Here is a 13,923-nt window from a genome sequence, read left to right as displayed (position 1 = left end):
TGTTGGCAGGATCAGTGCTGTGACTAATGGTATCACTGTACAAACAGTGTTTCATGAACTGTCACTTTTTTCTTTATCCTTTAAAAAATGTCAAACTGAAGATGTCTAACAAACATGTAAATAATGCAAACTGAAAACTAAATTATCAACACTTTAAAGCAGCATTAATCTCACAGAACATGTCTGGCATCTTTATATTCTATGCTGCCATTGGGCAACTAGAAAGATCTATTGAAATAATACTAAAGTACTAGTCCTTGAGGACTACATGACATAATTCTGTAAGTACAAGAAATTACTCAAGAAAGAGAATCTAAGAAGCATGCTAAAATACGAAAATACTTCTAAAAAGACAAGGATACAGGCTGATGACAAACTTTCCTTAGTCAACTTTTTATTAAAATTGATCTATTTTTACATATTTTAAATACTTTATATCAAAATTACACAATATTTATGAAAACAATTGTATGCAAATGCATAAAAATATGTAAAATCAGAGCTAAGCAATATAAAGCAATATATAGCATGTTTCAAAATGTATTTCAGGACTAGAATACCTGAGTGTGCAATAAGCTGGTTTCCTGCATTTCACTGATTTTAATAGTTAAATTTAATAATGTATCTGATCTCATATAAAGCACTTTGGTTGGGAGAAACTGCACGGAAAAGGCAGAGATCAAGCAGAAATATTTCTCAAGGCCTGTCTTCAGAATCTTCATCCACATGAAGATCCACTGTTTGAGATGCTAGGAAGGACTCCCACGTAGCAAGGCACTGAAAAAACCAAAGACATACATGGGAGTACAGCAGAGAGATTTCTGTGAACTGTTAGCCAAGGAGAAAAAGAATAAAAAAAATAGCAGAATACACACACATTGTCACAAGCTGCTTTTGTAGGATCATGGTAAGAGTAAAATACGGTTTCCTAGGCAGCTCAAAATGCAAAATGTTAACTAACATGCTGAGTGAGCTGTAAAGGTCAATTTTACATAATGACAGGCACACACTGTGAGCACTGTAATTGTATGTTGTAGCATGGAAGATGCTAACATTAATTATGCTCTTCTTTAATCTCTTCCTTTAGTTACAGGCAAAGATCTCTTCCAAACAGAAAGCACATTGTCAGGCACTGTTCCCTTGTAATCTCTGTGGATTCCTAATGTATACCCAATTTTCCTTCCAAGTTAAATTAAACCATTTTTTTTTTCTAAATAAGGAGAGAATTCATTTTCCCCCAGAGTAATGGGAAAAAAATAGAACCAGAAAGGCAGAGGCTGGGAGTAGGGAAATTGTTATCCTTATTAGTGGTATTTGTCGGCTTATGGAAAAATGTATTTACAATTGTAAAAACTATTTTTTTTATCTGAAGCATCAATTCTGCAGGCAGTAAAATGAAAAAAATCAGAAAACCAACAAAACCCCCCAATTACTTTGGTTCAATTTAGCTTAAATGAGTGTTGGCAGCTTGGCAAGCCATTCTAAATCAGAAATTATTGTTGAGAGCCATGGCAAAGCTGTCACAAGGTAACCTGCAGTGAGTTGATGCTTGTTACCCAAAGCACCAGGTTTCTACTATTTCAAGTCTGTCAGTAGAACAGGACAGACAAATTGCTGCAGTAATTTCCTTCTTCTGATGCTATTGAAAAAAAGCCCTTGAAATGGAAATGTTCTTAAAAATTTTTGACTTATACATTCATACCTATTGTTCTTGACAATGCAGCTGATTTACTACTTCCTCTACACAGGAAGTAGTAAATGCACCATAAATAAGTCTATTGAAATGCACCATAAATAAGTCTATTGAAATTTCCCAGGAAATATATATTAAAACCTGGACAGCACACTCCATTTACCTGAACTTTGAATTAAATCAGTACCCTGAAAACAGTGTTATTTCCTAAGTGAAATCCTTTGCCATCAACTATTCAAGCCCAGCTAAGCCCAGCTCATTGAAACACCTTGTATCCATCAGTCATTGCTTAGGAGACATGAAAATCACCCTGCTTGAATTTGCAGCCACCTAACTCCATTAGACATTTCTTGTGAATGACTTCCAAACTCTGCCATGAAATATGGAGATTTAATCATACTACACTGAAGAGCCAGGTCCTGGTATAACTGCATGTCTGTGTGTAAGCAGATGAGTGGGAGGATCTGATAATGTTAAATATAAGCTCGAAGAGAAAAACAAAGAATACACACAGGATGACTGGAGCTGGGGGAATCCATGATGATTCAAGGATACAGAACCAGGGATACCCATAAAGTTAAAGCTGACAAAAATAACAAGAAAAAGAAAAAAAAGCAGTAGCTTTGTCTCTAAAGACGTAAGAAAGTAGAACAAGTGGGTCTTCAGGAAAATGAGAGCAGTTAAAACCCCAAGCCAACTGAACTAAAAGATCACAAAGAAAAAGCATGAGCTTATTTTTGCACAGGTTTTTTGGCTTTTATCGGGCACGAGAACATTCCTGTTATTCACATTTTGTCCCCTAGACTATGGATACCATGAATTTACTGCCCCAGTCTTTCTCTTCAGATCTTGGTGACAAAAGCCCCACGTAACTTCTGCTGCTCTTGCATACAAGAACATTATGCTACTGTTCAGAGTGTATCTAAGGTCTGAATTACTGTGAAAAGAGAGGACTAACAGGATAAGATTCATGTGGAAATCTGCTTTCTTCATTGGCTTTTTGGAGAAATGTTATTTTGAAATGGTACACCAGGGAGAAACAGTGAATATACTGCCAGCCTGAACAGTGAACTACAAGTGTTGAAAACTGATTTCTGATTTAAAAGGTCTTTTGACCTTTTTTATAAAGCCTTAAAGTTTGATCATTAGATTCTTCCCTACTTCATGTGACACTGTGGCAGCTGAGTCTATCTGAGAGGCCTGAGCTGGAATGTGGCCTCTTGGTTTTGAAATGTCAGTGAGGCAGCTGCTAGCAATGTGTCTTCACTGTGGCACTCAAACTCATCAACTTGTGTTTGTTAGAGCCCAGCCTGGATCACCATCCTAGAAAGCTGCAAGGCACAGCTGTTTTTCTAAGCTTTTTCTAGCTGTGGTACAAGGAAACATCACTTTTTCTTTCATTGGCAATGACAGATTTTTTTTTCTGAACTACAGTTTGATTGAATTACCACATATGTCCAAGTTTTGTTATTCCATAATTTCAGTGATGTGAATTAAAATACATGTATCAGCATTGGCTGCAATGTAAAAATTGCTTTGTATTATCTTTGCAACACTGAGCCAAGCTGCACATGTTAAAATGCAATCATAATACATTGCTTGACCAAACAGATATGATCTACTGAAGTCTGTCAAGACAAAGATGCAAAGCATTTTTTTTCACACAAGTTATTCAGCTTATAATTTATCCCTGTTTATATAACCAAAACAAATTTTTCAAAATGTAAGAGCAATGGTGGCTCATTTCACTGTCAGACATCACAGTGCTCCTACAGCTGACAAATTTTATAATTAACCACACCAAAACAAATCTAGGTCCCTGTGCCTTAGGCTCAAGCTTTTCACATTGTGAAGCATGAACTGCATAAACGACATTTTGTTAGTGATGTATACTTCAACATTATTACCAAATGATTTTACTCCATTCTCCTGGGAGGTTGAAAATGTAGATCAAAATAGAGGATCAGCCAGTTTTCACAAAGGAGACAGAAATGAAAAAAAACCCCAGAACATCTAAACTGAGGAAATTAAATGTGTTTGCACAGGATTGAAATTCATAATCCAATTACTCGTAAAAGCCCAATGGAAAACATAAAAAAGCCTAAATACACAAAATGAAATAGCAAGAACTTAAATAAGGGTACTTTACCTAAAATATTCTGATTACTACTGGAGAACACATATCTATTCTGCAACATCATTCTTAGAAAAAGCAGCAAAAAGTTTTTCATATAGTATAATTGCATTTATAATGAAAAAGGAGATATAAAAATTGAACATGTAGTAAGGATGCTAGCAGAAGCAGTGTGTCACATGCCATGTGTGTTTCTGTTCCAGTTCCCAGTTATCTGTGGCTGATACCTTAAAAATAGCAATTATGATGGAATTGTTTGAAGTAGAATCTGACAATGAAGTCTTGTTTGTGTCTGAAAGTATTTTCATGATTTCTGTGTCCAGGGGAACAAAAACTAAACTGCACAGAAATAGTAATTCTCACTCCAAAAAAATCTTCCTGAAATTATTTTAAGAAAAGTTTAAAGGCTGAAGTGAATGAGGGTTCAAAGATGGATCTGTCTTTGAAGCAACAGGGACAAACAGATGAGGGAGGCTTTTGAAAATCTCATGAAGTTTGGTAGCTGAACTCCCAGGCATGGCTAAGGTAGGACGTGATCAAGATGCAGGAGCAGCCAACTTCCTGCTACACGACCAAATGACTGCTTAAATGCATCACTACAGAGGCCTATAGGGCAAATAAAAAATCTCATCTATTTTTCTATAACTTTTACAAGACTGAGAGGTACATAAGGGCTTTGGAGTTAGAGGGAAGTTGCTGTAATGGGGAACAAGTACTGCTTTGCCCTAATGAATTTTTTGGATCAATTCATGTCTGTAGAAAAAATTGTCCTTGAAACACTGAAGAAAATCAGGAAATTATTTTTTTGAAAAATAGTAAGGTGTGCCAATACCAACATGAATCTGACTATATCAAAGGTAACTGATTATCTGATTAAGATGCAAGGGTTTAATAGGATTAATTTCCCATGCAATAAGTAAAATCAATTGCTATGCTTTAAAACAAAGGTTCATCCATGCTCAAGAAAAAACACATTCTTTCAATGCCAAAACTAACTATCATCCCAGATTAGGAAAAAACACCAATCTGTCTGCATTTCCTGGAGTACCCAACAAGCAGTGGAAACAAAACTCTGGTACATTTGCTGGATTTGCAATCTATAACTAGTCTTCGGGTTGGGCTGTAACTTAGCCACTTATTCTGGTGGTTTTCCTAAAAAGATTAGGTTGCCAAAATTCATTGGCTGCATATGTACTATCTATACTAAATACATGAGAAAAAATGAAAAATTTAGCATATGTTGAATTGCTTCTATTCTTTGAAGCCAGAGTTCAACAGTGCCTGGTTTGGTTCTGTTAGTCTGCAGCAGCAACACTTCAAACCTGCCAGCTAAGTAACACTGCCAGCACCACCACTAACTCTGTATCCTGCTTTGGATTTAGTGATGCTGCATCTTTAGAATATCTATTTCTAAATTTATGAAAGTATTCATGGTGACACTCAGTTTCTCAGATGAAAGCTCCACCCTGTGGATAGTTTGTGATTCCAGCTGTTTGGCAGATACCTCTTCTGGACTAAGCTGTCAGACAATGGTGTCATGCCTAAGGCCTCATGAAAAGGAACAAAATAAATGGTATGGTGTTAACACCTGCTGAATCAATGTTATTTACTTCAGAAATAGAAGTAAATTAATGAACTTTTAAAAACTAAAACTTTTTCATTTTGTTTCAGAAAGTCCTCCTTATTCTAGCAATGCATTTACTGTCATTGTAAGTACAATATTATTTTGGATTTAAGACTTTGTGGAATACAGAGAGACTTAAGGATGTTTTCAACTCTTTTCCAGAGAAAAGGAAGTACAGAACTGTATGAAGCACTGAGACCAGCTACAGGAATACCAAATGATTGGTCAGTCATGATAATTCTTGGCTCCTAAATGATTTTAAATATATTATAACAAAGCTTGCACATTATCAATTGAAAGCTTTCATTTCCACAGGCCTGCACAGGAGCACCCTGTAAATCTGCAACACTGGGATTTTATTCACCTCTTTGTTACCACAGCATTGAGAGACACAAAACAGCTGTGGAAACAAAGGAACACTTCTTATTCAAGTTTAATAAATGCAGATAGCCAGTGAACTGGAAGACTACAGGAATAACTTCTAAATTGTAAATCTGGAGAAACATAATTACAGGTAACACTTTGGAGTAACATTTAATTCATGTGAACATTAATTCAGCTTAAGGAAGAGATACTCTTTTATGCTAGCTAAGTGATGCTTGACAAGTTGACAGCAGAATCCTTAGGAGGCAACTACAATTAAGGTAAAACCCAAACAAATGTAAGGTCATATTCTCTGCCCATTGTGACAAAGATGAAATAACATTTTGGAAATTCTAGTGTACTTTGACATGCTGCTGTGTTGTTTTTGACCACACTGGCTTGGGTTTATAGTTTTGAAGGGCTGCATTCTCTACTGCAGCAGCCATCAGAAAATACAAGATGCCTGTGTCTCAGTACTTTGTGGTTCCCAAAATTTAAGGGCTGCAGAGAATGACTGTGAACAGAAATGACTCCTTCTTTGGTTGTGTGCCTGGGAAATGCAGTCAGCAAGGGGAGTAATGAGAAGCACAGTGAAATGCTGCTGTAGAGAACAGAATGGGACACTGCTTGTGGAGAGGCACAGATAGTTTAACTGAGAGGTGGGGGAAGTTATGGGAAGGATGAGAAGCAGGTAGTGACTAAGTTAGAAAGCAGGAGATGATTCCTTATAGGAGCTGGACAGAAGAACTGGGTGACTGAATCACAGTCGTAGCATCCATGGGGCCTGGGAAAATGCACAGATCATGCTTTGGGGAAGAGAAAAGGCAGGAAATAACATGAGGGATGTTACAGCAAGAAAAGGCTTAGTAAGCATCAAATGGTGCATCAAAAGTCTGAATGAGTAACTTCAGACATGTGAAAGAATGCTAATGAAGCGAGTAATAACTGAACAAGTGAAAAACACTGTTAAGAGACAGTGCAAGAGTTTGTGCATGAGTGTAATGAGTCAGACTCAAACTATTACATTTAAGGTTGGATTCTCTTTCCTACTGAAAGCATAAAAATAATATTCTGCTTCTCAGGTTTCTGAGACTCTCTTCCTGAAGTTTCACTTCCAAACAGCAGGAGCAGATGCCAGAGCTGTTTTTCCTGCTGCTTTCTGAAGTACACTCTTGTAGTTTGAGATACTCAGGCCTCTGACAGTAATCACTTCTCTAATAATTAACCATCACCCTTAACCACGGGTCTTAAATAAACAAATTTTAGGTGAAAACTCCCAATCAAAATATTAACTTTATCAAGTTCTTTTGAATATCATGATTAGATAATGATTTTCTGATAAAACAGAAAGGAATTGGTAAGCTCTTACTTTTCAAACAAGGAGTGATAGAGTTAGCACAATGTTACTTATTCTTGTAACTGCTGTAGTAAGATAAGGTGTTTTTTCTAAAATGTAGATCTACAAAGATGTAACAGCAAAACCATTTAATGAAGATTTCATTATTCAAGAAAAGCACCAACAAAAGATTGTGCCTCAATATAAACCAACTTGTTTGGTATTTCAGAGGCTATTTAAGAACCTCTGGCAGTTGCAGAGACAGCTGAACAATTTTCTACCATTTGTGGTTTAGAACAGTAATTTAATGTACAATATGTGCTTTGCTGCTCTGGATTAAACTTCTAATTCAGCAAAAAGCATTTCTAGACAGGAAAAAGAACCAAATAATTATTTTTATATTTTAGCTAATCATTCTCAAAGAAAATATTCTAATATATTCAGCATTGTTTTAACATACATATTGCTGCTATAGAAGTCAGAGACCATCAATAAATGAAGACAATGTTAGAGGAAGCCAAAAGCTTGCTGCCTGATTTTTGAAAATATTTTGATCTTAATATGTAACAACAGATTGTCAATGTCCATGCATCTCACAGACTGCATGTTAATTAATTAGACTTGATGATCAAGAGCTCTGTCTTTTCAATTATGTTTTAACAAAATGATTTGTAAAGTCAGAGCACTGCCATTGGCTAATGTGCAATCCATAAAAGGCTCAGACTACAGGACTGAAGTTACACATACCAAAATATATCTGTGAAAATGACTAATTTATGATTAATAGATGGCTCAGTGCATTCCATTTCTTTCCCAAAAGTAAGGAGAAATTATTTTAAAAACTTCAAGACATCTGGGATATTTTCAAAATGCACATTTCAATCAACATGGTGTTCCCCATGAGGAAACTTCACAGAACGCTTAATGTATTTTGTTATATGTTTTCAAATTCTCCTTCCTAGCATATATTCTTGGAAATCCTTACCAAGAATATTACCTGAGGCATTTGAGCTGAAAATAAAAATCTGATGGAATCACACTTAAATGTTTTCCTCATACAGATCTGAGCCTTCCAGAGGGCTTCTTCATGCTCTCACAGCAAAATGTTTCCAAACTGAAATATAGCAGCTGACACTGAACCAAAAATCATGTTCCAAGTTGTTGTGGTTAGTAAAACAAGAGTGCCCTCTGTCGATGAGGAACTCAGGATCAACGACTTGGGCACAATAAAATAGAATCTGCTTAAAATCTGTCAAATTAAGCATAACTGCCCCACTATTCCCACAGAAACTAATTCCAAAGTTACCAAATATTTGAACTATAGAAAAATTCCTCTTTACAAAGAACCCATGGACTTCTTCTCTGAAATAATGAAAAAATAACATTTTTGTGAGAAAGAGTTTTACCTCTTCATAGTAACGGAGATTATTCTCAGCCACATTTGTGAATGTTGATCTCATATCCCACTGCATGTTCTGCTTCCATCTGTCCCAGTCCGCTTTCAGAGCATTATTGGCACGTTCAACTTTGTCTTCAAGTTTCCCAATCTCTTCTGAGAACTAAATATTAATTTTAAACATTGAAAAATATTAGGAAAATCACCATTTCCAAAATTATTTAAATCAATTGACTGTAGTGGAGACGAAGAGAACTGCGGAACCAAGGTTGGTATTTAACTTAGCAAAAAAAAGTCTTTCCCCAAGGATAAATTTAAAATTAATTCTTAATTAATAACTCACTGCAATTTCTGAAATATTAATAACAGAAGATATAGACCAGAATGAAAGTGTTCCTGGAGATATATTTTTTCACTGAGAGAATAACAGACTCTGGCACCTCTTCACTAGCACTTGACATTAATGCATCAAAAAAGAAATATATAGAGGACTTTACTGAAGCAGAATCAATTGTACAAATTAGATTTGGCAAGGAAAACTGAGAAAATCCTGTCAGAATCTTTGATAACAGGAGAAAACAGAATGGGGAAAAGACAGCAGAAATCAAAATCACAAACTTTCTGATTTCTTGCCTGTCACATTACCATCTTTTCTTGCAGAACTGTGTGTGACCATATGAGGGAAAAAGAAATACAGAAGCAGAGAAAGAAATTAAATGAAAGGACTTCTACAGAGAAGAAACTCCTTCACAGCAATCCAGGACCCAAAACTTTGAGGGCTACTCTACAGACATTACTTGCTTCTAATTCCTGTGGATGCTCAAGCTGACTTGCCAGCTAATGGGAGTAAGTGCACAGCAGCTCTCTCTTTAATGAGTTTTTCTGCTCTTCTCAGTAATTTGGTTACCTATTGTCATTTACTCATCAGCTGTGTCTGTTCTGGCTGGCACTAGGTCACAGAACATCTCCTGTCACATCTCCTGTCACATCTCCTGTCACATCTGCTGTCACATCTCCTGTGGCTGCAGTGCAAAATCCCCTGCTGGGACTGCAGAGCCACTGTCTGCAGCAGGAGGGAACGCAGGTACCAACACCACCAAAATAAGGAACATCAAAAGCAGGAAAACTTAATTCCTTGGATTACTTCCATTGCAACTCAGGTTCCATACATTTCTTCTTCATCCTTATGTTCTGCCATAAAGCAAATAGTTTCCTCCTTACACCACACCTGTGTGAAGTTGGATAGCTATTTTACTTTCTGCAGAGCTGGTGTTTTCATTGATAGGAAGTTCAGGATTCCAGGCCTAACTTCCAGGATTTTAAAGGAATGCTTATGCTCCTGGTAGAACACAGAAGCATCAGAACTCAGAGCAAGACATGGAAAGCCTGGGTGCACAGCCTCCAGCTTGGACCATGCAGGTGCAGGGGAGAACAGTGACTGAGTGCAACAGCAGTGATGCTGCCATCAGACACAAACTGAATCATCAAACACTGCCTGAAAGGGTCACAGAACCTGAATCCCATTTAGCTCTTGAAAAAGCCAAGAACTCCTTAGCTAGTAAAACTGAAAATTTAATCTGAATCGATGTTATCCACAGTCAATAACAAACATTTTTAGTTAGATTTGATTTCCACACTGATTTTCTTTGCACACTTCTAGGTTAATGACATACTGGTTATTAATGAGGAACAAAATGAAAAAAAAAAAGTATTTCTACTTTACTGAAAAGCCCAAGTTCAGTTATCTGGCCAAACCACTAATCAAGCTACAGACAAGAATAATTTCAACTATTAACACTGCATTCAAAAGGAAAAGGCTAATCCAAAGCTTAAATGGGGGAGAGATTACCTTTAAAGGAATTACAGACAACTGGATTTGGTATTTTGACCATGTTCCATGCTAATTGCCTTTCCTTCAAATACCAAAAAATGAATGTACACAGAATACTGAAAATGATGACATTTTAAAGATGATTTAGAGCAGGAAAGGCAGTTGAATCCATTCTCTGCTTTTGCCAAAAAAAAAAAAAAAGTTCCTATGTAGGAATACACTAGTCTACACACATAAAGAACTTCTCTGACTTAGAATTCCTGGCTGCAGCAGCTTCCCCTTACCTCGGTCTTTACAACTTTATAACTTTAAGTTATTTTACAGTTTGTTTTTGTCTAGCTTTTTCTAGGAACTACAAACTTCTTCCATACTGTAGTCAGAACATGATATGGACAGGCTGACTGTTATACAACTCTGCCTGGATATGCAGTTTAAACATCCCACTCTAAAGCCCCAAAGAAACCACGTGTTGTATTAAGCAGGGGTTGGACTTACGGTCTAAAGCCTGGATTATGCCACATGTCACCATGTCAAGTAGACATGTTCAAAAAACTGAAAAAACTCAACAATGCTACTCTCTTTAGCTGCCATGACAGCAGAAATTGAAGAAGAATGGCTTGGAGTTAACCAAAACCATGTAGTTTTTGTTAAGTCCAAACCAAACCACACCTAGTGTGTTCCTCATTTACAAGGTGTAAATTGTTACAATTGATCCTGCAAATTAAACAGGATTCTGAATCCATTTTCTTACATGGATCTCACTGAGGCAGCCAGTGTGAGAAATGAAATCTCCCCCCAGTGATGGCCAGAGGCCAGCACAGCACTAATCAGCCATGGGACCAGAGCTCAGGAAGGTGGGAGCCAGGCATTGCTAGGGCAGGGTGCTGCCAGACATGGACTGTGTGACTGTAGCCAAGGAGACATGGACCAATAGCCAAATTACATGGTGACAGTCTTTTACACAATCTCACTAAGCAAAATAGCACAAATTTCTACCTGCTATGTGAATTAATCCTACAGCTTGGTGATACTAACCCCTTTTTAACCTGGACTTAAAACACAAAATATATTCAGAATGTAATAGATTCAGCATTTCATCCCTTTGCTACTCAGTTTCAAGCCTGAACACTAGAATCCTTAAGTTGGCATTTCATGCTTATCTTGCTCTGTCAGAGCACATTAATACCAACCTTTTTTTTCAGAATTATTATCAGCCCTAGTGGCAAGACTAAAACCGTTAAAAATGCCCAAACCATAGAGGGATGCACCAGCATTGTGTGGAATCTGGATGGACTGAGGAAACCATGGAGCAGCATATTCTACTATCTTTTCAGCCACAGCTCTGGAGGTAAGAAATGTCTAGTTAAGCAGAAGGGTACCAAAGTCAGGTCCAATCTCTGTCAGAGCCTGCATCCAAAATCACAGTCTTCAAACCATCCATACCCTGAATAACAGCCTCCTTTGTGGACCAAATTTTGGAGTAGAAACCAAGGTTCTGCCTTTTGTACCAGCACCAGAAACAGCTGGTTTCTAACACAGCTCAAGAAAACATTTTTTTCCCAGCTGATTAGACTAATGTCCCATAAGGTTTAATTTGCAATTTCAGCCTATTTCATCTGCACTGACCTTAGGGATGTTTTACATTCTTCTGCTGCACAACCTTGTGTTTGTTAAATCATTTAATGTTTGCCACGACCAATGCTAAATATCTCACAGCCTTTTATCAGCTCTAATGACAGTCTGAGACTCCTTATCTGTGGTGGAAATGTACTTCAAATGAGATTAGGGTTCATGCCACTCATTGTCAGCAAAATTTCTGGCTACTAGATTGCACTGACAAGTTCAATCTGACATCTATGAGATCATTAGAAACTACAGGAGTTCTGCTTAGGAATAGATATGTGCAAATATACCCAAACTTGGTGTCTGAGACCTGTTCCAACAATATACCTGTTTTATGACCACCTTTATAAGAAATAAGTCTGGTTAGAAGTGGTAGAAAAATATTTCAACACATAATAAAAATGGAAAACATAGTAAAAAAATGACCAAGAAAATAGTTAAGTCACTTGAATGGTTAAAAATAGCAGTACACCATTCTTTGTTGCCAAACTATCCTTACTAGAAAAAGGCTTCAGCTTCTAATTAAGAAAAAGACTTCAGGATACAGCTGCCACTCAATTAGAGAACACAGGATTTTATTATCAGATTAGACTAACAGACATCTGTTTTACTGCTCTTCTGAGACTGCAAGAAGAACCAGACTCTCAAAAACAGGATTCTCTGAAATTAGTAAGAAATAGAGGGGTTGGAAAGATAAAGCAAAGATCTGAACACCTGGGGAATCAGAGTGTCCAAAGCCTTTACCAAACTGTAAATGCAGATATGGAAACATGTACACAGTGAAAATAGTAAGTTTGGGCAAACTGATTTCAAAATCCTCCTGGAAGCATGTACAAACATCTCATGATGGAGTAAACCATTGTCAATATCAAATCAACATGGTATGATCAGTACTGTGGTAAAGTAAAAATATCCCTTTTTTATTTGTAACAGTTCAGGAAAAGGAAGAGCATGCACACTGTCTGAGAGCTCCATCAGATTATAACAGGAAATGCATCTTGAAAAGATAGCACGTCCTGTTAGGCTGTGGTGTCTTTTCTGCAGTAAACAACAACGAGTCTGGCTGCTAAACAAGCTGTATGGAGCTGAATTTATCTCTGAATGCACCTGCCATGGCTACCCAACTCCCAGCATAGGGGGCTTCTCCAGCTTACCATCCTCTGAGCATTTTATAAGAGCTTCAGGCTTTAAACAAATTACAGAACACAAAATTTCTGCTTCAGGAAAAAAAACCCCAAAACAGAGATATTTACTTAATGTCCCACTGCAGTACACAGAGGCAAATTGTTATATAATATACCATAGCCATTGTAGATATCAGAGTTCAGCAATATATTCTTATTTATTCATCTCAGTGCCAAAAAAATCAAATGAAAATATGCATTTCAAGTGCCAAAAACTATCTAAACAGCTCATCTTTACATGGAAACTAATTAGAACAAGCCCAATAAAAAGCATCTGAAATGTTAAATATCTCTGAAGTACTAAAATGGTATTAGTCATTTTTACATATTATTTACGCTGTATAACATTTGGTGTTAATATTGTGCTAAAAGAAAATTATTTAGACTGGAGAGTTTAACAATCAAAAATTTTAAAAATGCCAATTCTCATCCCAGAGGTTGTTTTTAATTGGCTGCTGAGCCTTGCTGTTGTTTTGGGGATGCCTGCCCCCATGGGGTACCAGTTAGAGTCTGACTTCACTGGAATGAATGAAAGTTTCATAATGGAAGCAAAAAAATATATCCCTGGGCCCAACTGGAAAAAACAGAAACTTGTAAGAACAGAATGCAGGACATTTTGCTTTAAGTAAGTTTAATGAACAGTTTTGCTGATTGTAATCTCCTCCTCTACCTCTCCTACATCACTGAAGCAGCAGCTACGAGAGCACTGCAGCAACTTTCTTTTAACTGTCTGCTGTTA

General features: G+C 36.9%; 1 protein-coding gene across 1 annotated transcript in view; it reads right to left on the bottom strand.

Moving 5' to 3' along the window:
* Positions 1–377: 377 nt before the first annotated feature.
* The window catches only part of SNX7 (sorting nexin 7), a 29,325-nt gene continuing 15,779 nt past the window's right edge, over positions 378–13,923 (bottom strand). The window contains exons 8-9 of the mRNA XM_066556148.1: positions 8,557–8,709; positions 378–777 (exon numbers count right to left, since the gene is read on the bottom strand). Coding sequence (XP_066412245.1) covers positions 697–777; positions 8,557–8,709 — 234 coding nt within the window. The 3' untranslated portion in view covers positions 378–696. The remainder of the gene's footprint in view (positions 778–8,556; positions 8,710–13,923) is intronic.

Source organism: Molothrus aeneus, chromosome 9, assembly GCF_037042795.1.
Source record: "Molothrus aeneus isolate 106 chromosome 9, BPBGC_Maene_1.0, whole genome shotgun sequence".
Lineage (NCBI taxonomy): Eukaryota > Metazoa > Chordata > Aves > Passeriformes > Icteridae > Molothrus > Molothrus aeneus.
Note: the sequence above shows the minus strand (reverse complement) of the source record. Positions and strands in the feature narration are given on the sequence as shown.